The sequence below is a fragment of the Gossypium raimondii genome, chromosome 6 (assembly GCF_025698545.1).
Source record: "Gossypium raimondii isolate GPD5lz chromosome 6, ASM2569854v1, whole genome shotgun sequence".
Lineage (NCBI taxonomy): Eukaryota > Viridiplantae > Streptophyta > Magnoliopsida > Malvales > Malvaceae > Gossypium > Gossypium raimondii.
Window position 1 is genome coordinate 56,416,076 of NC_068570.1, and position 22,195 is coordinate 56,438,270.

The 22,195-nt window shown below is 31.2% G+C and overlaps 1 protein-coding gene across 1 annotated transcript; it reads right to left on the bottom strand.

The window, feature by feature from the left end:
- Positions 1 to 10,444: 10,444 nt before the first annotated feature.
- On the bottom strand, positions 10,445 to 11,709 carry LOC105772681 (metacaspase-9). Its single transcript, XM_012594087.2, has 2 exons — positions 11,315 to 11,709; positions 10,445 to 11,237 (listed from the first exon to the last, which is right to left on the bottom strand). Exons 1-2 carry the CDS (start codon positions 11,661 to 11,663, stop codon positions 10,639 to 10,641), a joined length of 948 nt encoding a protein of 315 aa, XP_012449541.1. The 5' UTR covers positions 11,664 to 11,709; the 3' UTR covers positions 10,445 to 10,638.
- Between the last annotated feature and the right edge of the window lie 10,486 nt (positions 11,710 to 22,195).

Consider the following 22,195-nt stretch of genomic DNA (forward strand, 5'->3'; position numbering starts at 1 on the left):
TTCTTATTTTGTTTTCCGTTCATCTACGTTTCTTTTTAAGTTGCTTTCATTTGAGTTGGATTTTGGTGGAGGAATTTCGTTGAATCTTCATATTGTGGGAGTAAGGCTGACTTAAGCGTTTTTTAACCTTTTTTATTTATCTATTTAATTGTTTAATCATTAATTATTCTTTTACTTTTATTTGTTTATTTATCCATCAACTTTCTTATTTACATATTGTTCATTCATTTAACCATTCTTATCATTCTTTTATTTTTTCATTAATTATATACTTTATTTGTTTTAATATTATGTCACACATGTTGTTTATTTTTTAAAACTTGTGTTATAAATCATCCATTTTAAATTGTTTGATTACTTGCTTTAAATTTTTTCATATATTATCAATTGCAATTTATTTTTATTCTATCTATTTTTTTCCATATTTTGGCCCTCAGTTTGGTTTTATTCTCATTTTTTCCTTTTAATTACATTTTAAATTCAATTTAATCCTCACTAGTTTGATTTAATTTGCTTGTGCTTTATTTATTTAAGTATTGATTATTATGTTTTTTTTAAATTTTGAATCTGATATTATTTGAATGTTTATACTTATTATTATTAAATTAATCATTAATATTATCTAAGTGTATTGTATATTATTATTTTAGATTTATCATGTTTTATTATTTGTAATTTATCAATATTATTATTTTAAATTCATTGTTAACATTATTTTAAATTTATCATATATATCTATTTCAAATTTATCATTAATATTTTAAATTTATTATATACTATTATTTTGGATTTATCACATATGATTATTATATTCTAGAATTATCATCAAAATTTTTAAATTTTATATGTACTATTATTTCAAATTTATTATATATTATTTATTGTAAATTATCCAATTCATTTCAAATTGTAGATATTATTTGTATTAAATTGTACATTCATATATATTATTTGTTTTAACTCATATATATTGTTTATTTTAAAACTTTGAACGTATAATTTATTGATTATAATTTCTCCTTTTGCCATTGATTTCTTTAGTATATCTTTTAAAATTGATTATTAATTCATTTAATTTTAAAATATTGATATTGGTATTTATATAATGTATGATTGAAATTATTGTTGCCATGCATGTTTATATTTGTTTATTAATTATTTGTTATTCACTTCATTTACAAATTATCCTTTTTTGTCGTATGTTATCATTTAATCACATTACATTTTATTCAAAAGTTTATAAAACAAGACTCGATATTTAAGATTTTCGAGAAGATTATGCCTTAACTTACTGGGCTTCAATTTTCTCGTTAAATTCAAAATAGCCGAGTATCCCTTTTTCAATAAAATCATACAAATTTCAAATAAAAGCATATTCTCGAGAATTCAAAATGTTATATCCTAACTCACTGGATACGACGTTTTTTTATCTCAACATGAGATTTTTAATAAAAACAACTTTGTGTGTTGTCATCGGAACTTCAAAGAATCGTACCCTAACTTACGGGGTTTCGATTTCTTCATTAAAGTAAGATGGCCAAATTTTATTTAGCTTTCAAAATAATAAATTTCAATAAGGATTTTAAAAGGGGAATTGTTTTGATCTCTTTAAATTTTCAATATTCGACATTAAGACATTAATTAATCAACTAGGTATCAATTTTGGGCGTTATGAGGGTGCTAATCCTTCATTGTACATAACAGACTCCCAAACCCATTTTTCTGAATTTCGTGGACCAAAATTGTTATTTTTAATAAAATCAAATCGTTTATTAAAAACAACTACTTTTCCAGTTGACCCAATCACACCTCATAAAAATAGATTGGTGGCGACTCCATTTTCGTTTTTAAATAAAAGTCGACCCCGTTTAAATAAAAATGGTTTCGACAATTATATTATGAAATAAATAAATAAATAAATTAAGACATAACAAATGTAGGGTGATAAGTGGTACATGTGTAATATGTGAATATATATACACTTGTATTAAAATTATTTATTTGCTTAAAATTTAAGTAAAAAGATATTTATAATATTAATTAATATTATTATCATGATATTATATTGTGCCAAATGTATTGTGATTAATCAATACATGTAAAAAGATAAATAATTAAATTATAAGATTTTGTGTGATAAATAAAATAAATGATGGCAAATGTATGGTAGAGATGATATTGTACATTTATCAATAAAATATATGTATATTTGTAATATTATTATTTGTTATTAAATATATTTTATTGAATAAATAAGATAATTGACAAATATATGGTACAAAATTTATACAAGTGTAATAATATAATTATGTACAAGTGTAATTAAATAATTGGTTTACTTAATATATAAGCATAAGATATTATATTAATTATTAAGTAAATAAAATAAAGTGAGTACAAGAAACTAAAAAATAAAAGAAAGAAAAGAAGTAAAAGAAACAGAATAGGCAAAATGAAACAAAGAACAGACGAAAATGAAAGAAAGGAAAGGGGAAAGAAAAGAAAAGGGAAAAACTAGAGTTTGAGGCTTTAAGCTTTAATTTGCTAATAAAGAATTCGATGTATTGACATAAAAAGGGAAGGAGAAGGTCGTCGAGGAGTAATTGCGAGATTCGGGTTTGTATTACTATAATTCAAATTACTTATTATTAAATGTTATATTTAAATTTATATGTATGGTAAGTAAAATTAGGTAAGTAATTGAAATGATAATATTGATTTGAATTGAATCAAATTGAATTGAATGAAGAAAATACGTGAGTATTTGAAATGTATATTGATTGAAAAATAATTAGTGATTTGAATTTGATTGGAAAATGAATTAAAAATATGCATTGAATAAAAGTGAATGAAATTATGAATACGTGTGAATATATGAATTGCATATTAATTGGAAAAGTGAATTGAATTGAATTGAATCGAAGTGAAATTATTTGAACTGTGTATTGACTAGAAAGTGGAAAGTGAAATTGAATTGAATTGTGATTGAATTGAAAGTGAATTTGAAATAGAAAATGACTTGAATACCCTATTAACTAGTCGGGCTGAGTCGGATATAGTTGGCATGCCATAGGATTGGAAGAGTTCAGGGATACTTCGACCTCGAGTCGATGAGACACTAGGTGTCACTATATTACTTCGGATAGATTCGATGAGGTACTGGGTACCAACTTACTTCGGCTTGGCCGATGAGACACTGGGTGTCAACTATTGCTTCGAACTATCCGATGAGGCACTGGTTGCCATACTGGTGTGTTTGGTTGGATCCGTGTATCCGTTAAAGTCCGAGTCATGTTAATATGGGAAAATAAAAGAGTTGAAGTAAGAAATGAAATTGAATTATGAATTAAGTGAATATTTGAAGGTATATTGATTGGAAATTAAAAGCAATTTGAATTGAACTAAATTGATTTGAAATGAGACATTGAATTGATATGTGATAATGGAATGTGAGAATTATGGTTCAAGAAATAGATGATGATAAATTTTACGAAATAGTTCTTGGTAATATGAAATTATGTAAAAATGAGAAGTGAAAATAAAATGATTTGAAATAGTGAAATAATACTTGAATTTAATTGAATACAAGTTATTGAAATATAATTATGGATTTAATGTATAAATTGAGTATTTAAAGACTACAATTATAAATTGAATATAAAAGAACAAATTGACAATGAAAACCGATGATGGATGATTTATTAAAATGGAATGGGAAGTTGAAATGAATGTGAAATAGTCATCGAAAGATTAATGTTGTAAGGTTTTGGATATGAATTAGAATAAGTTATTAAATAGAGATATAGAAATGAAATATATGAAATAATGTTTTATGAAATAGATATTGAAGAAATGCAAGAAATTGATATTGATATAGTAAGAAGATATATAAATTACAATGAAGAGAAACTATTTATATATATATATATATATATATATATATTATTAAATTAAAATTTAAGTTTAAATGCATGAATGATTTATTAATGGTAAATAGTGGTAAGAATTAATGTATATATATTGTTTTTACTTTAAGTATTTGAATTATAGTAATACCACTGGGTGTATACTCAGCGTACGGTTTGTTTCAGTGCGCAGATTAGGTACAGAAATTTTTGAAGAGTTGAATTTGAGATTGCAAGTTTTCATCTCATCACATCTTCAAGCAACAACAGGGTATGTTTTAAAGTTTTGATTAGAATGGCATGTACTTAGGAAAAATATTAGGTATGTTCCAAGTATTAGTTTTTATGTTCAATTATATTAGTAATTAGCCAAGAATTAATTTGGCACCAAATGTAATATTCCTATATCAGGTTTCTTAAGTTGAACATGGTATAGGGGTGTTACATTTAGAGTTGGATGAGAATATTCATGGATTAGTAACGTCTGGAGATGAATTGTACACCACGGTCAAAGGTAAAGGCAAAGTTACGATTACACAAAAAATGGAGAAAAAAAGTTCATATCAGATGTTTATTACGTACCAGCTTTGAAAATCAACATCATCGGCCTTGGACAGCTTCTAGAAAAAAGGATATGAAGTACATATGAAGGATTGCATGCTCGCTCTAAAAAATAAGAGTGGTGAATTAATTGCCCAGGTTGATATGACGCGTAACCGTTTGTTTACTATTGACATTGAATCTGGAGAAGTGAAATGTATGAAGAACACAATTAAAGATGATTCATGGCTGTGGCATTTAAGGTTCAGGCATATTGGATTTTCTGGTCTGAAGCTATTGTTAAAAGAAAATATAGTGAATGGGCTGCCAGAAATTAATCCTCTTATCAACTGTGTGAAGCCTGCATTAAAGGAAAACAACATAGATAGAGTTTTGAAGTTGAAAAAACTTGACGAGCCAAAAGACTATTGAAGATCGTGCAATTTGACATAGCAAGTCCTTTTAAGATACCATCACTTGGTGGAAATAGGTACTATGTTACTTTTATTGATGATTTTAGCATAAAAAGTTGGGTATATCTTCTTAAAACAAAATCAAAAGCATTTGACAAATTTATCGAGTTCAAAGCCCTGGTAGAAAAACAGAGTGGACATTTCATTAAGATACTCAGGACTGATAGAGGCAGTTAGTATACTTCAAAGCTATTTGAAAGCTTCTGCTAGAAGCATGGAATTATTCACCAGTTGACAACTGCGTACATGCCACAACAAAATGGGGTCGTTGAAAGAAAGAACCGCACTATTCTTGATATGTCAAGAAGCATGGTTAAATGTAAGCATTACCAAGAACTTTCTAGGCTGAAGCTGTTCAACGTGTTGTTTATTTGTTTAACCAGCGTCCAACAAAAAGTGTGAAATACAAGACGTCAAATGAAGCTTAGAGCAATCAGAAGCCAGGAGTCAGACATCTCAAGATTTTTGGATGCATCACATATGCTTATGTTACTGACCAGATGAGAAAGAAGGTTGACGATAAATGAGTAAAATGTATTTTCATTGGTTATGAAAAGAGAAGCAAGACATATAGGCTATACAACCCTCTCACCAAGAAAGTTATTATTTCAAGAGATGTTGAATTCGATGAAGCTGATTACTAGAGATGGAGCGAAGAAGAGAGGAAAATTGAAGGATTATTTTTCGGTGATGACAAAGACGATGACTTCATTAATCAAGAACAAGGCGACGATCAAAGCTTTCCTCCATCCTGTTGCAACAACTCCTACAACATCATCATCACCAACCAGCAACAGTACCAGCAACTCAGAGGAAGCACCTACAAGAATGTGTAGTTCACGCGATATTTATGATGTCACAGAACCCATAGAAACAACACTCGATTACTCATTATTCTATTTAATGACGGAATGTGATCCAATAACATATGAAGATGCAATTGAAGATGTCAGATGGAAAAAGGCAATGGATGAAGAAATTACAACAATAAGAAGAAATGGCTTATGGGAGTTAACAAGTCTACTAGAAGGACATAGTCCAATTGGAATCAAATGGGTGTACAAGATGAAGACCAACAAAGAAGGAAAAATGGAGAAATACAAAGCAAGACTAGTTGCAAAAGGCTACAAGCAAAGATATGGTGTGGACTATGATGAAGTATTTACTTCGGTCCCCAGAATTGATACTATAAGGCTTTTCATGGCAATTGCAGCACAAAATAAATGGAAAATTTATCAGATGGACGTGAAGTCAGTATTCCTTAATGGCTACTTGGAAGAAGAAGTCTACATTGAACAACCACCTGGATATTGACAAAGTTTATCACTTGAAGAAAGCTTTATATAGATTGAAGCAAGCCCCGAGAGCATAGAACACAAGAATAGATGAATACTTTTAGAAGAACGGGTTTCGTGAAAAGCTTATACGAGTATGCTCTATATACGAAGCAAAATGAAGTTGGTGACATAATGATCATGTGCTTATATGTGGATGATATGATTTTCACAGGAAACAATCCAGGTATGTTCAATGACTTTAAGAAAGCTATGACTAAAGAATTTGAAATGACAGATATCGGTGAAATGTCATACTTTCTTGGAGTCGAAGTGAAGCAAATGAAAGATGGACCATTTGTGTCTCAAAAAAAGTATGCGGAACAGATTTTAAGAAAATTCAAAATGAAAGATTGCAAGCCATGGTAGCCATGCCAGCAGAACCAGGCATGAAATTAAGTGTTGGTTCATCTAGAGAGCCGGTAAATCCAACTTTATTTAAAAGTATCATTGGAAGTTTAAGGTACTTGACTATCACAGGGCCATACATCATGTACGTAGTGGGAATAGTTAGCAAATACATTGAGAAGCCAAAACAAGATCACTTGATTGCAGCAAAGAGAATTTTGAGATACATCAAAGGTACGATGGATCATGGTTTATTTTATACACACTCACAGAGTTCAAAATTGATTGGCTATTCAAATAGTGATTATGGTGGTGACTTGGATGATCGCAAAAGCACATCCAGATATTTATTCCATATTGGCTTCGCGGCATTTTCATGGTCATCGAAAAAGTAACAAGCAGTAGCCTCTCAACATTTGAAGCAGAATACATGGCTGTTGCAACATGCAAGTATCAAGCAATTTGGTTGAAGAATATTTTGGGTAAATTATCTATTATACAATAAGGTTCAATTATAATTTATGTTGAGAACAAGTCTACAATATCTTTTGCAAAAAATTTAGTGTCTCATAGTCGAAACAAGCATATCGATACAAAGTATCATTTTATTCAAAATTAAATGAAAAATAAAAATATGGAGTTAATTTACTGCAGAAGATTAATTGGCGGGCATTTTTACGAAGCCAGAAAAGCTTGGAATGAAAAGTTCGGTTTGATGGGGAGTGTTAGAGACTTTCAAAGTCGGCATAAAAATTGCAGCCAAAGAATTTCTATCCAAATTGACTTCAAACCTCATGGAAACGTCGCTTGAAATTGAATTGGAAGGTAGCCTGCAACTTTGTAAATTGGCCTGCACAAATGATAAAGCATTATCATGCTGGAAGTTTCATGAAAAATCAAGGACAAAGGATAATGATGACAACAGCTTGAATAGTCTTAGACGGCAAGGCTTGATAAAGTTTAAGTCGGTTTACTATGCTTATAAATACCTAAGTAGAGTCTTATGAAATTAAAATTAAATGAGTGTGTGTTGAAAACATTAGTGAGCTTGAGAGGAAAAAAGAAAGAAAGGTGTTGTGAGTTATATAAAAAGGAAAAACTAGCAGCAGCTAGTATAGAGAGAAAAAAGAGTTTATATTTGTATTGTGTTTATTTGTGTGTAATAAAAAATTAGTATTTGAGTTATTTTTATTACCCTTCCAACATATTATATGTTGCAGTGTTGATGGCATTGGCAACTGATGTTGTGTCCAAGAAGCTTGACGTCGTGCTTATGACGTTGGCTGCTGTTTGTAGGCTCTAATATAATGTTTCAATGGAAACGCCCCTAGTCCTGTAATCAACAGATGGTGCTATACCCCTTTTCAATTTGTTCTTTAGTTTTATCAATCGGACCACCACTGTGGCAGGAATCAGAAACGATTGTGAAGCTTAATCTGCTTGGTAGTTGCTGAATCAAGTGCCCCAATTCGACGTCTGCGCAACCATCGCGACCACCATATGATATGAATAATAGTTCGCTTAGATTGAGGGTGTTTCAATAATTTGATATATTTGGCCTCTAAGAAGAAATCAACATATGGAGTGGGTGATTAATCCGAATTGAGAGGAGGATAGGTGTTGTGATGGACAAAGATGAAGACAAGGTGGTTTCCAACAGAAGCAAGAAAACTCTAGCAAAAGGCAGCTAGGTATTGCTTTTCAGACGAAGAAGATAAAATATAGAACATATAGGGTGGTGGTCGAAGATAAATGATTGTAATAACACTGATATGATCTGCTTCGCCTTCGTCCATCACCTCATCTTTATGTTTTTATCTTGGTTGTGACTGAAAGAACTAGATAAAAGAAGGAGATATCTATCCAAACAGAGTGAAAATGGAGAAAATAATAGAATAAACTTCTTGTTTGTTTATTCAAATTTGCTTACTTCTTAATTCTTAATGTACAGTATTTATAGACTTTCTGAATTGAGTAACAACCTCACTAACTTACTAACAACTTCTATTCACTAACTTTCTGAATTGGCCTTCGTCTGCAAGTGCTGTCGGTCCTACAATCGTGATTCTGTTGCCTAGCCTTTGATTTCTATAGTTTTTAGAGGTGTTGAATTAAAATTTTATTATTTTTTGGAAAAATTGTAATTTTATAATGTTTAATTTATAATTTCGTAGACTTTGATCAAAATAGCAATTTTTTATTTTATGGGGTATAAAGAGTAATTTTCATTTTAAGGGGTCATGACTATATCTGATTATGGACGACTACTTGAAGATTTGCCTAAAAAGTGAAAGGATTTAGATAAAAATATAGGCCTGAAAAATAGACTTAGACAAAAAATAAGACCCGTTTCTACACGAGTCGAGCCTTGAGTAAGATTTTTCTGTTCGAGCTTAGTCTGACCCAAATTTGCTTAAAAAGAATTTCTTGGTGCTATTTAATGTTGTTTTGCTATCATTTTACTATTATATTGCTATTATATTGTTGTTATTATATCAGGATATTGTATAACTTTGTTTTATTATTAATTTTGCTACTATTTTAGAGATATTTGCTTGCTAATTGCAACTACCTTATGCTATTTAAATATAATTTTTAATTGGTTAAATATATTTATTTTAATATTTTTAGTGTATTTATATTTTTAAATAAAAATAATATAAAAAATTTAATACGGGTGAGCCGGGTCGAGCTCAGGTTTAGCAATTTTACGTAAGCTAGGCTTGGACAAAATTTTAGACTCATTTTTCAAGTCAACTTGGTCCATGATCAGGTCTAGCCATGAGCCCTACTTGCTCTAGTCATTGCCTCTAGCAACGAGATTAATTCCAATGAGATTGAAAATAGTGATAATGATGAGATTAAAATCAATAGTGAGATGTGTTAACAAATATATTTCTTTATACACCTAACAAACGTATATAAAATATAAAATATTATTTGCAAGTAATGAAATAAAACAAATATTATAAATAAAAACATTAAATTAAATTTGTTAACCGTTCTCCCAAGGTTGAAGAGAATTAATGTAAACATTTCTAATCACTCTATGAATGCCTCGAGCTTCTGGAACCTGCATTCCAAACCTCCTCACCTAATGAATCCACTATAAACACCTTGTTGATTGGCTCATAGTGATGGATAGGAGTGAGTTCGATTGATTTAGAAAAATTAAATTTCGAGTTAATTGAATTTAGTTATTCGAGTTATTTAATTTGTTTTTAGTAAACTAGGATAAGTAATTCTAGTTTTGGATTGAAGTCGGGTTAAATTTTACAATTTGAATAACTCAAATAGTAGAGTGGTGTAAATACACCTTTGGCCCCTGTCAATTTTGAAAATGAGCAAATTGATCTCTCTCTCAACAAAAATTACAAAAAAATTCCAAATGTTTATAAAATTTAAAAAATCTAAAGAATATATAAAAATTAAAAAGATTCTTAAATAATCATTTTGAGACCTAAATAAGTAAATTAATTATTCAAGTTTTTCATACTGAAGTATCTTTATTTTCTCTTATTTTTCTTTGAATGAATTTTCAAAATATCTAATTTTAAATTTATGTAATCTAATATAGAATTTATTATATTGTAAAAAAAATAATTTTTTCACTCTATTGGAACAAAACACATCCTTACTGGTTGAAATTTATCCGCATATATCTTTTGTCTCTAACCAAAAAGGATCTCTTCCAAATTAAAGATCTTGAATTGGAGCGTGTCATATTTACCACAAACCGTTTACGGTGGAATCGGACCGCTCCTAATGCATTCGGACACCCTGAGTTTCACAATCTGGAACCTCCCTTAACCTAACTTATAAAATTAAAAAAAAAAACTCTAAATAAGACAATAAAAACTTTTATTTATTTATACACTAGAATTTCACACATAACAAACGCAGAGATGCATAAGAAAACAGCTGTAGGTAGATATAAGTCAACAGGCTGTCAAAACTTATTCTAGTAGTAGTGCAAAACATAAGCACATTATTATTGACGACACTGACAGCCTGAGCACCAGCATTTTGATCAGAAATTTAAGCAAAGCCACCCAAGAAAAGTGTGTTTGTATTCTCATCACTGCAATAAAGGCAAGGGTTCTGCTCGAATCCATTGTTCTTCAAAATCTTGGCAGCCTCAGCCACGAGGTGTCTGTTGCTTATTCCAACACCCAAGTTCTGATTGATTACGTTAACCACAGCATCGGTGAACGCCCCAAAGGCTTTATTTTCCAAGACCAGGTCATATGATGTCTCATTGGCTTCACATCCACTTAATAAAATCCCTTCATCCTCCTCCAGTGGATCCAACACCATTAACCCCTCTACGTAGTGAGGATGGAATTTGAGACTCACATCTTTCCCGAAGATTCCGAAAATCTTTTGGCCAACATTTGCTGCGTCGTGTAGGATGCCTGCTGCTGTATCTATCGCACTATGTATGATATCAAAAGGAAGACTCTTAGCCTTAGCCTTAGACGGTTTAGGCTTGTCGGTATTTACTGTTGTCGTCATATGCTGACCACCAAATTGTTCTTTCTCTTTTTCAATGAGACCCCCACTGTGGCACGAATCTGATAGGATTGTGAAGCTTGCTCCTTCTGGTAGCCGATTAACTAAACGTCTGAAGTCCACATCTGCAGAAACCAAGTATATATATAGGGTATGAATATATGTTGCTAAAATAAATATATAAATTCAAACAAAAACCTACCGGTGACAAGATTTAAATCACAAGCCACGATTGCTTCATCTTGCTTGAAAGGCTGGCCAGGTTGAAAGATTGGAACGCGTGTTCCATGTCCACTGAAGTAGAAAAATAGAATATCTCCTGCTTTAGCCTTGTTCACCATTCTATTGAGTGCATCCTTAATGTTTACACCCGTAGGATGAACCGGCGACCCTGGCGCATCGGTGAGGACATTAACATCGCTTTCCTTAAACCCAATGTCCAGGATCACACCTCTTATGGCTTTCACATCATTGATGCATCCATGCAAGCTGAATTGGGTCTTGGGGTAGTTGCATCCCACCAGAACTGCTCTCTTCGTACCCTTACTCATCTTGCTTCGCTAATTTGACTATTTTGTGTTGCTTGTACCGTTGTATTAATGTGCTTCCACTGTCTCACTAAGAACCTATATATATACACACTAATTTACAGCACGTGTACTGACCATAAAGATGACGGCATGTAGGTAGGTAGGTAGGTAGGTAGGCAGGTACAACACTTTTGTTTGTCTTTTGTGTTTTGGAAAATGCATGCGAAATCCATGCAAATGCAAACATTTTGTGCAAGGAATTTGCATATCAGTACTTGTTAGGATGGTCCCGATTAAGCAACGAATAAGTAAAAATAGTAGAAGAAATTGAGAAGATGAACATACAAATTTAACGTGGAAAAATCCCTCCAAAGGGGATAAAAAAATCACGGGCAAAGATAATTTTACTATAACTGCAAAAGAATGAAGAGTACAAAAGATGGAGATAAAAACTAAACCCCGAAAACCCAAAAAACAAAGAACCCTCAAAACGTAAACACAAAATTCTCTGAATGTGTTATCAGTTCTAATCTACTGGGTGTATTTTTCTAAGATTGTAAAAGAGCCTATTTATAGGTTAAATTAGTAAGCCAAATAAACTATGCTAATAAATGCTAAATATATTATACTAATAAATACCAAATCTTCTAGAAAGAAAATATATTTTTGTTTAACTTGACTTGCAAGCAATCTCTTAGAATTTGGGTCACACAACTCTAAAGTACTGCATTAAAAAGTGACTCTGGAGTTATGGAATTATTTGATAATATTGAATGTGAAATAAATTAAAAATAAAAGAGTGGGTCGTTAATCGGAATTGGGAGGAGGACAGGTGTTGTGACGGACAAAAAGGAAGACAAGGTGGTTTTCGATTGAAGCAAGAAAGCTCTAGCAAAAGGCAGCTAGGTATTCCTTTTTTAGACAAAGACGATAAAAGATAGAAAATATAGGGTGGTGTTCGAAGATAAATGATTATAACAGCACTGATATGATCTGCTTCGCCTTCGTCCACCACCTCATCTTTATGTTATTATCTTGGTCGTGACTCATGTCGGTCTTCGTCTGCAAGTGCTGTCGGTCCTACTATCGTGATTGTTTCGCCTAGCTTCTGATTTCTATGTCTTATGGTATATTAATTTGAATGTGCGGTTTGTGTAAGGGTCAGGTTAGAAAATTGATTTTAAGGGTTGAAGTTAAATTATGTATCTATATAGTACTTAGAAGTGTTAAATCAAAATTTTATTATTCTTTTTTGAAATAAATTGTAATTATACAATGTTTAACATATAATTTAATAGATTTGTCTAAATAGTAATTTTTTATTTTAGACGGTATAAAGAGTAATTTTTATTTGAAGGGGCTACGATTAGACCTGATTATGGGTTGGGTTATTCTTTCAAACTCGAAGACCTGCCCAAAAAGCGGGATTGTTTAAGCAAAAATATAGATTTGAAAAATAGGCTTGGACAAAAAATAATGTTTGTTTTCCAAACAGGTTGGGTCTCAGTTAATATTTTTTGCTCAGACCCGACCCTGCTCGAATTTGCTTAAAAAAAATTTCCTGCTGCTTTGCTACAATTTTGCTATTATATTGCTACTATTTTATTGTTAATGTTTGAATATCGTATAAGTTTGTTTTACTATTAATTTTGCTATTATTTTAGAGGCATTTTCTTGCTAAGTTGCAACTATCTTAGTGTTATTCAAGTATAATTTTTTTAAATGTATTTTCAATTTGTTGGAAAATATTTATTTTTATTTTTGTAGTGTATTTGATATATTATATTTTTTAAATAAAAATAATATAAAAAAAGTTTAATACGGGTGGGCTGAACCAGGCATAGGTTTGGCATTTTCTTATCTGGACTGGGCTTGATCAAAATTTTAAGCTCCTTTTTCAAGTCAAGTTAGGCCCAAGCCTAGAAAATGGGCCTAAATTCCCAACTCAACTTAGCCCATGATCAATTCTAGCCACGTCCCTATTTGCTCTGGTCACTACTAGCGATGAGATTAATTTCAATGATATTAAAAATAGCGGTGACGATGACATTAAATACTATAGTGGTGAGATTAGTTACTATAGTGATAAGATTAAAATCAGTAGTGAAATGATTTTGGGATTCAAACACAACAAGGACAGTAAGATAGATTATAGATTTATAGTAAAAATGCAAAATGACCATTATGGACATTAAACTAAAGTAGCTTACACCCTTCCATATGCTTTTGTACAAGTAATATTTTAATGATAAAAGCGTCATATTTAATATTTCATTTATATAAATCATGCATATCTTTAACATAAATTAAAATTTTCTAACTATTTATTTTATGCATGAATACTTTTAATTGTTTAATAAATGTTAATATATACAATATTTTAGATCGATATGATAGAAGTATAGAATCAATTTGAAAATTTAAATGCATGAAAAGTGCAATAATATCGAAAAATATATGAAAGCGTATAAATTTAATTTAGTTTCACACTTGGTGTAAGCAGATCCCTCCCTTTTAATGTGCAAAATTAATTATATCATTTAAATTTATGCATTTAATATTATTTATAAATATATTTGTTTATACACCTAACTAATGTAAATAAAATATTAAATACGATTTGAAGTAATGAAATAAAACAAATTTTATAAATAAAAATATTAAAATTGTTGAAAAATATGGAAAACGTTGAATGGGATTAAGTAAGCATTTCCAATCACTCTGTGAATGCCTCGAGCTTCTGGAACCTGCACTCTAAAATTCAGACTAATACAAAATGTTACATGAAAGAAGTTAAAATCATGAAATAAGTACTTTTCAAAATTCAGTATTTACACTTGCCCAATAATATAAATATATTCAGCATTTAATTTTCTGTGACATACATAAAATTTTAATAATACAAATTCAGTATTTTTCTTGGGTTTATCAAACGAAAACTTGGTAAATATATGATTAACAGGGAGATGTTAATTGAAGTAGAGAAAATTCATTCCTAACATCACTCGAAGCAGATCGAAGATACAAACCTTGCCTCTCTCGGTTGTAGTGGAGCTGGTTGAAGACAACAGATCTTGCCTTCATGCATTGACAGCGAAGCAGATCAAAGACACAAACCTTGCCTCTCTCGGTAGTAACGGAGCTGGTTGAAGATAACAAATCTTGCCTTCCTGCATTGACAGCGAAGCAGATCGAAGACACAAACCTTATCTCCCTAACGTTGTAGTGGAGCAGACTAAAACCACAAATCTCGTCCCCCTGAAGTTATAACAGAGTGGATTGAAGCTACAAGTCTTGTCTTTTTGAAGTTGCACCGGAATGGATCGAAGCAACAAGACATACTGGACTGGAATGAAACTACTTGGAAAGAGAGGCGTTAGAGAAGTCAAGACTCGGTGAGACCGGGCAAAAATTGGTCTTTCTTAGTCTTTGCTCTGTTATCGTTACACGACAACAAGCAAAGAGGGGCAGCTGTACAAGCCCAATTTTTGACCCGGGCCCAAGGAACCAAAACAATTAGCCCAATAACAAATAACAACCCAAACCCAATAAAAAACTTTTCAGCCCAAATCAGAAAACAATAACAAAAAAAAAAACAAAAGAAAAGAAACCCTAGCCCCTAACCCTAGCTTCAGCTGCTGCAGCCACCAACCCCAACTGCCACCACCTGCTCCTAGCCGCCACTTGCTTCTGACGCCACAGCCCACTTGCTCACCCATTTGCGCCTGCAAACAGAAAGAAAGAAGTGACAAGAGCGCAAGAACAGATTAAAAAGATGTAAAAAATGGCTATTTAAAGGCCATTAAAAAAATGTAACGGGGGTTTTTTGAGGGACTTTTGTAACAAAAAAGGGAAGAAAGATCAATAGAAAAAAAAGAGACACTAAAAGGTGATCTCTCCTTTTTCATTTCGGATTCTTTTTTTTCTTTTTTTTATATATACGTTCATTTCCTATTTTCAAACATATATATATATATACATATAAAAATAGTTTATATTAGCAAAATAAAAAAATTACCTTTTTTTTATTTTTCCGGCCACCGTACACGGTGGCCGGCGCGGTGGCGCTACGGTGGTGGCTCGCCGGAAGCTTGGCCGGATTTTGGGGGAGAAGAAAGGGGGTTGAGAGAGAATGAGGGAGTTTTTTTGAAGAAGAAAGAAAAATGAAAGTTTCTGGAAAAAAGTTGGTTTAAATAGGGAAGCAAAACGGCGTCGTTTTGCTCAGCCCTCTAAAACGCCAAAACGGCGTCATTTTGGCTTTGACCCGATCCACCCGACCCGCTCCAGGCCAAGATCCGCGTGTTTTTGAGCGGAAGGGCTAATTGCGTTTTTAGCCCTTCCGCTTTTAAATAATTTTACAATCAAGGCCCTTTTGTTTTTTTTTAAATTCGCACATTAGTTTATTTTTCTTTACAATTTGGTCCTATGATGCTGTGCGTTTTGGGAAAGAAGGAAAAATTGCTCTCTTGATCCCTTCTTGTTGTTCGCGCGTTCAACTTTGTCCTTCCTCTTTTATTTATTTATAGATTTGGCCCCGAATTTTGCTTTAATATCTAGTTTAGCCTTTTTTTTGTGTTATTTTATTTGTTTTATTATTAAATCAATAAATGAGATGTTATTATTATTATTGTTATTTATTATTAGTTTTTATTTTCCCTTATATTTATTTATTTATTCATCATTATTATATAAATTAGTTTTGCATTACCTTTTTATATATTATATTATATTATATATTATATATTTCTTTTTAGTTTTTAGTTTTTATATATATATTTTTATCTTACTGTATCTTTTATTATTTATTATTTACTTCTAGCTTTTCATGATTTCAAATTATTATTATTATTATTATTATTATTATTATTATTATTATTATGTTTATACTCTTTTAATTTTAAAATTCTTGTTATATATTTTACATATACAAACGCATACTTTTTTATAATATATATGTACATATTTTATTTTATTTTATTTTATTGTGTGTAAATATATACATTTTCCTAATCCATATACACATACATTTTAAAGTTATTATAAATATATTTTATATTTCATTTTCATACTTACACATACCTATATCTATTTCTATGTATTTTATTACACATAGATATACGTATACATATTTTTAAATATTTTCTATATTTTCATAATTCTAAAATATATATATATACATGTATTTATATATTTTTATTTCTTTTATGGTTTCGTTATTTCGCATGTGTTTATTTTCTTTTATTTATTTATGCCCACTTTTATTCGAGTAGTTTATTTGCTTATTCTTTTGCATGTTTAATTCGTTTTTATTTATTTATCTTTTATTTGTTACTCGTATTATTCATACTTACATTATCGAATTCATTATTGTTTTGTTACAAGCATTAACATCATGTTTTATTTCTACTATTAGGCGTTAAATTATTTTTCATTCAATGTATAAATTATGACTTTTGAATAAATAAAATTTCATGTTTAGACTCGAGAAAGTCGTACCCTAACTTACTGGGTTTCGATTTTCACGATAAATCTAAATACGCGAGTTTTTTAACCGAATTTTTAAATGATCTTGGAAATTAAGAAAAGATCGAGTCCTAACTTACTGGACTTGATCCCTTTTTTAAATTCGAGATAGTCAGACATCTTTTAAATTTTCGGCATTCATTCGCGCATCGAAAATTCGAGAAATTGTGTCCTAACTTACTGGATATGATTCTTTTCCTCGATTAACGTGAAATATGCCTCATTTTCCCGAAAATTTTCAACATTATAATATAAGGATCGTATTTTTAAAATTCTTCAAAGTTTTCAATTTTCGACATTAAGACATTAACTAATCAACTAGGTACCAATTTTGGGCGTATCGAGGGTGCTAATCCTTCCTCGTGCGTAACCGACTCCCGAACCCGTTTTTCTGAATTTCGTGGACCGAACTTGTTGTTTTAATAAAATCAAACCGTTTATTCAAAACAACCACTTTTCGAGGTGATCCAATCACACCTCACAAAAAAGGATTGGTGGCGACTCCCGTTTTCATTTTCAAAATCCAAGTTGACCCTTTTTTCATCCAAAAAATGGTGTCAACAATTCTTCTTGCAGAAGTTACAAGTTTTACCTCTGTTTGAAGACTTCGATCTACCTTTAGATTTACAGCGAGGATTCCGTTCCTGTGTCCTTCCACGATCATCATCAAAATTCCGATCTTGTCTCCCACGAACAATGAGACCCTCTCCTTGAGAGTCAATTTTAACCACAAGATACTTCATCTTATCATACGAGGTTAAAGAATCATAAACCTCATCAACTGTGAGAGACTCGCGGCTATATAAAATTGTATCTCTAAAGGTTGAATAAGACGGGGGCAACGAACAAAGTAGAATCAACCCTAGATCTTCCTTATCATACTCAACCTCCATGGCCTCTAAATTTGAGAGAATTTTTTTAAACACTGTCAAGTGTTCGTGCACAGACGCACCTTCCTCTAAACGATGATCATAAAGACGCTGCTTCATATGCAGTTTACTAGTTAGAGTTTTCGACATACATATTTGTTCCAACCTTTTCCATAATCCAACGGCGGTCTTCTCCTTCATCACATCCTGCAAAATTTCGTTAGACAAATGCAGATGTAACTGTGTTAACGCCTTTCGATCCTTGCGCTTCTTCTCTTCCTCCGTCAATGTTGAAGGCACCTTATCTACCCCTAGTAGGGCTTCCTCTAAGTCTATCTATGCAAGAACTACTTGCATCTTTATTTGCCGCAATGCGAATCTGGTGTTGCGATCCAACAGCGAAATTTCATACTTCAAAGACGTCATTATCGTGATTGAGATGAATAACCCGAAAGCTCTAATACCAATTTGTGAAAAATATAATGTCGGTAATGACAATATATCGCAAAGAAAAATAAAAAATAAAAATAAAAAACACACAGATTTTACGTGGAAACCCTTTTGGGAAAAAAAAACCACGGGCAAAGGAGAAGAAAATTTACTATGTCGAATTCGAATTAATTACAAGAGGAGTAGACTATACCTATTTATAGGCTTGTAAAACCATAATCTAATAGGAGTAAAACACCTTATTCTAATCAATATCAAATAGATAGAGTTTAATAAGGTTTAAAAACCTTATTCTAAAATAAAATAAAAGAAGTATAATTTTATAGGGATTTTACTTTTATTTTATTTTACCTGATATTTTATTTAAATAATGATTTGGGTCACTTAATTCTAACAATCTCCACCTATTTAATGTAAATTAAAAATGTTCAAACTAATTGTTTTATGTAAGATATGAATGACAGTCTTCTATAGAACTTCCTAAATATAGTCAGTTTTAAAATTCAAAACTAATCATTTTTAAAAGCTTATTTTTATGGAGATATTTGGCTTGGGTGATGAGAGAAATCAAGAGAATTAAGGTTGAAGATCAAAAAGTGGAAGAAAAGCATGAAGATGGAGAAGACTAACGTGAAACTTATAGGTGGGGATGATTTTAGGTTGATTTTTAAAATTTGTTTTAATTGCCTCTTAAAAACTCACAATTTTAACTTTTTTACAAATCAATACTACCTTCAAAATTAAAGGTATTTAAAACTCATTTTCAGAAATTGATTTAATTTTAATCATAGTAAAAATATTATCGATAAACCATTTCGTAAAATTTCGAACACTCTAAGGCTAAAATTCCTAAATTACCTCTAAAACTCCTAGGTCCTATTTTGGGATGTTACAATAAATTGGTGTAAATACACATTTGGTCCCTATCGATTTTAAAATTGAGCAAATAGATCTTTCTCTCAAAAAAATTACAAAAATTACAAAATATTTATAAAAATTTAAGAATTTAAATATTTTAAAATATATATTAAAAACTCAAAAGAATATATATAAAATTAGAAAACTCTAAAATTATCATTTTGGGACCTAAATAAGTTAATTAATAATTCAATTTTATAATACTATTTTTACTCTTTTTTTTAATGAATTAAAAAAAATAAATGATTTCAAAGTTATGTGTTTTAATATAGAATTAGTTAAATTGTAAAAATATTTTAATTTTTTCACTCGATCCGATCGAACGCTCACTCCTAGTGGTCGATGTTCATCCGCATATATCTTTTGTCTCTAACCAGAAAAGATCTCTTCCAAAATGAAACTCTTAAATTGGAGCGTGTCATATTTACTACAGGCCGTTTATGATAGAATCGGACCATTTAACTTTGAAATCACTCACGTAATGCATGTTATTCGGAAGGTTATCGATAAATATCGTTGCAACACCTTGAAGTTCGCCACTCCATTTTTCTATTGTGCGCTCTCCTTTGATTATAACAATCCAGAACCTTCCTTACTCTAACTTATAAAATTAAAAAGACTCTATAGGACGAAATAAGACTTTATTTATTTATTTATTATTACACTAGAATTTCACACATAGCAAACGCACACTATATAGGAGATGCATAAGAAAACAGCGGTAGGTAGATATAAGTCAACAGGCTGTCAAATTTATTCTAGTAGTAGTGCAAAACATAAGCACATTACTGACAGCCTGAGCACCAGCATTTTGATCAGAAATTTAAGCAAAGCCACCCAAGAAAAGTGTGTTTGTATTCTCATCACTGCAATAAAGGCAAGGGTTCTGCTCGAATCCATTGTTCTTCAAAATCTTGGCAGCCTCAGCCACAAAGGCTTTATTCTCCAAGACCAGGTCATATGATGTCTCACTGGCGGGTTTTTTACTAAAATATTATAACAAAAATAAAAAATTATCAAAATGTTATAACTTTTTTTTTATTTACCAAAATATATATTTTTTTATTTACCAAAATATATAAAAAAAAACAAAAAAACAAAAAAAAAACCTGAAAAAAAATCTGACCGATGTGACGGGTGTACCTTGGTCACGCCAATGGGATTGGCGGCACCAAAGGTGCCAAAGCCATTGGCGGCACCAATGGTGCCAATACCATTGGCGGCACCAATGGTGCCGTATTGATTGGCGGCACTACTCGTATTATAAAAACGACCTTTGTCCAGCTGAAGAGAGAAAAATCAAAAGATAAAAAAAGAAGAAGAAGAGTTACTGCGTAAAAGAAGAGAAAAAGAGGAGAAAAAGAAGGTATTTTTTAAAAAATAATTGATTATATTGTTGTTATTATTTTGTATATTTTGTAATATTTTTTGTTTTACTTTAGTTATTAAGATTAATAAAACTCAAAATAATAGTATTAGTTAGTATTATTATTATTATTATTATTATTATTATTATTATTATTATTGTTGTTGTTGTTGTTGTTGTTGTTGTTGTTGTTAGTATTAAGATGTTATTAATGTATTAAGATGTAACTTAGTAATATTATAGTTAGCAAAAACTAGTATTATTATTATGGTTACTTATTATTTTTATTTCTGAAAATAAACTAGTTAGTAAAAACTAGTATTATTATTATAGTTAGTTAGTTAGTTATTATTTTTAGTAAAATTAATAATTTTAGTGTGTATCATTTTGTATATTATTTTGAGTATAAAATTTTTTTTAAGTAATTTAGTTACCGTTCGAGAATTTTTATGAGATTTTGTTTTTTTTTTGACAGATTAAATATTGAAGATGGATGCTAAGTTTCTTGTATGCGTTTATTTCGATTGAGTCATCTTGACAACAAGTGTTGGATGTGTATTTGAATGTCGGCAACAAATAGCAATGAGATTTAATAGAAATGTATCGTTCGATGAAATGAAGGTAAGGATTAGTGCAAAAATTCATAGACGTTGTGGGAGAAGGATAGCAAAAATTTTCTACAAGTTTCCGGTTTCGACAAATCTGGTCAAATTCGTCGAGATGGAACTTGTAGACGACGAAGACGTGGAGACAATGGTCGATCTCTACTGTGGGAATGGGAGTGAGAAGAATGCACCGATTCACTTATTTGCTGAGTTAGTCGGGATGGAGCAAAATGAAGATTTTAATGCATCTGATGAAGAAGACGGGGCTGAAGAACCGTGGATGGTGACTCCAATATCATACGTTGATAGTGAATCAACTATGGGAGGGATCGGTATCAACCTGAATATTACACCCGATGTTGACATGGTTGGTGGTGAAGAAGAAGGTGCTGGCGAAGAAGAAGGTAGTGGCGATCATTGGGATGAAGAGGTCGATAGTGACGGTGATCCCGATGTTGACGATGTACCTGATGATATTGACGATGAAGATGTCAACAACGATGAAGGCATTAACGCTTCTTCGGTTGGGGAGCAGATGCGGCGTATTGTGATACACAATAATCCTAAGCCACATATGTCGCTCATAGACCCCGACGCAGCGTATGTAGCTGAGTTTCTGGAGTACCCTGAAATAGTTCATTCTCACGGGCTGCCCGTAACATCTGATGATGATGAGATATTCATAGGCCAGAGATTCAGCTGTAAAGAAGAGTGCGTATATGCCATTAAACGGTACAGCATGAAGATATCGGTGGATTATAAAGTATCCGTGTCTACTCCGACAATATATGTTGAGGCGTGTTGGAAGGCAGCGGAAGGCTG

Bases quoted from the DNA above. Each gene is read 5' to 3' on its own strand.
- LOC105772681 (XM_012594087.2), bottom strand. From the start codon at position 11,663: ATGAGTAAGGGTACGAAGAGAGCAGTTCTGGTGGGATGCAACTACCCC. The intron at 11,238-11,314 runs GTAGGTTTTTGT...TGGTTTCTGCAG, and splicing joins TGATTTAAATCTTGTCACCG to ATGTGGACTTCAGACGTTTA.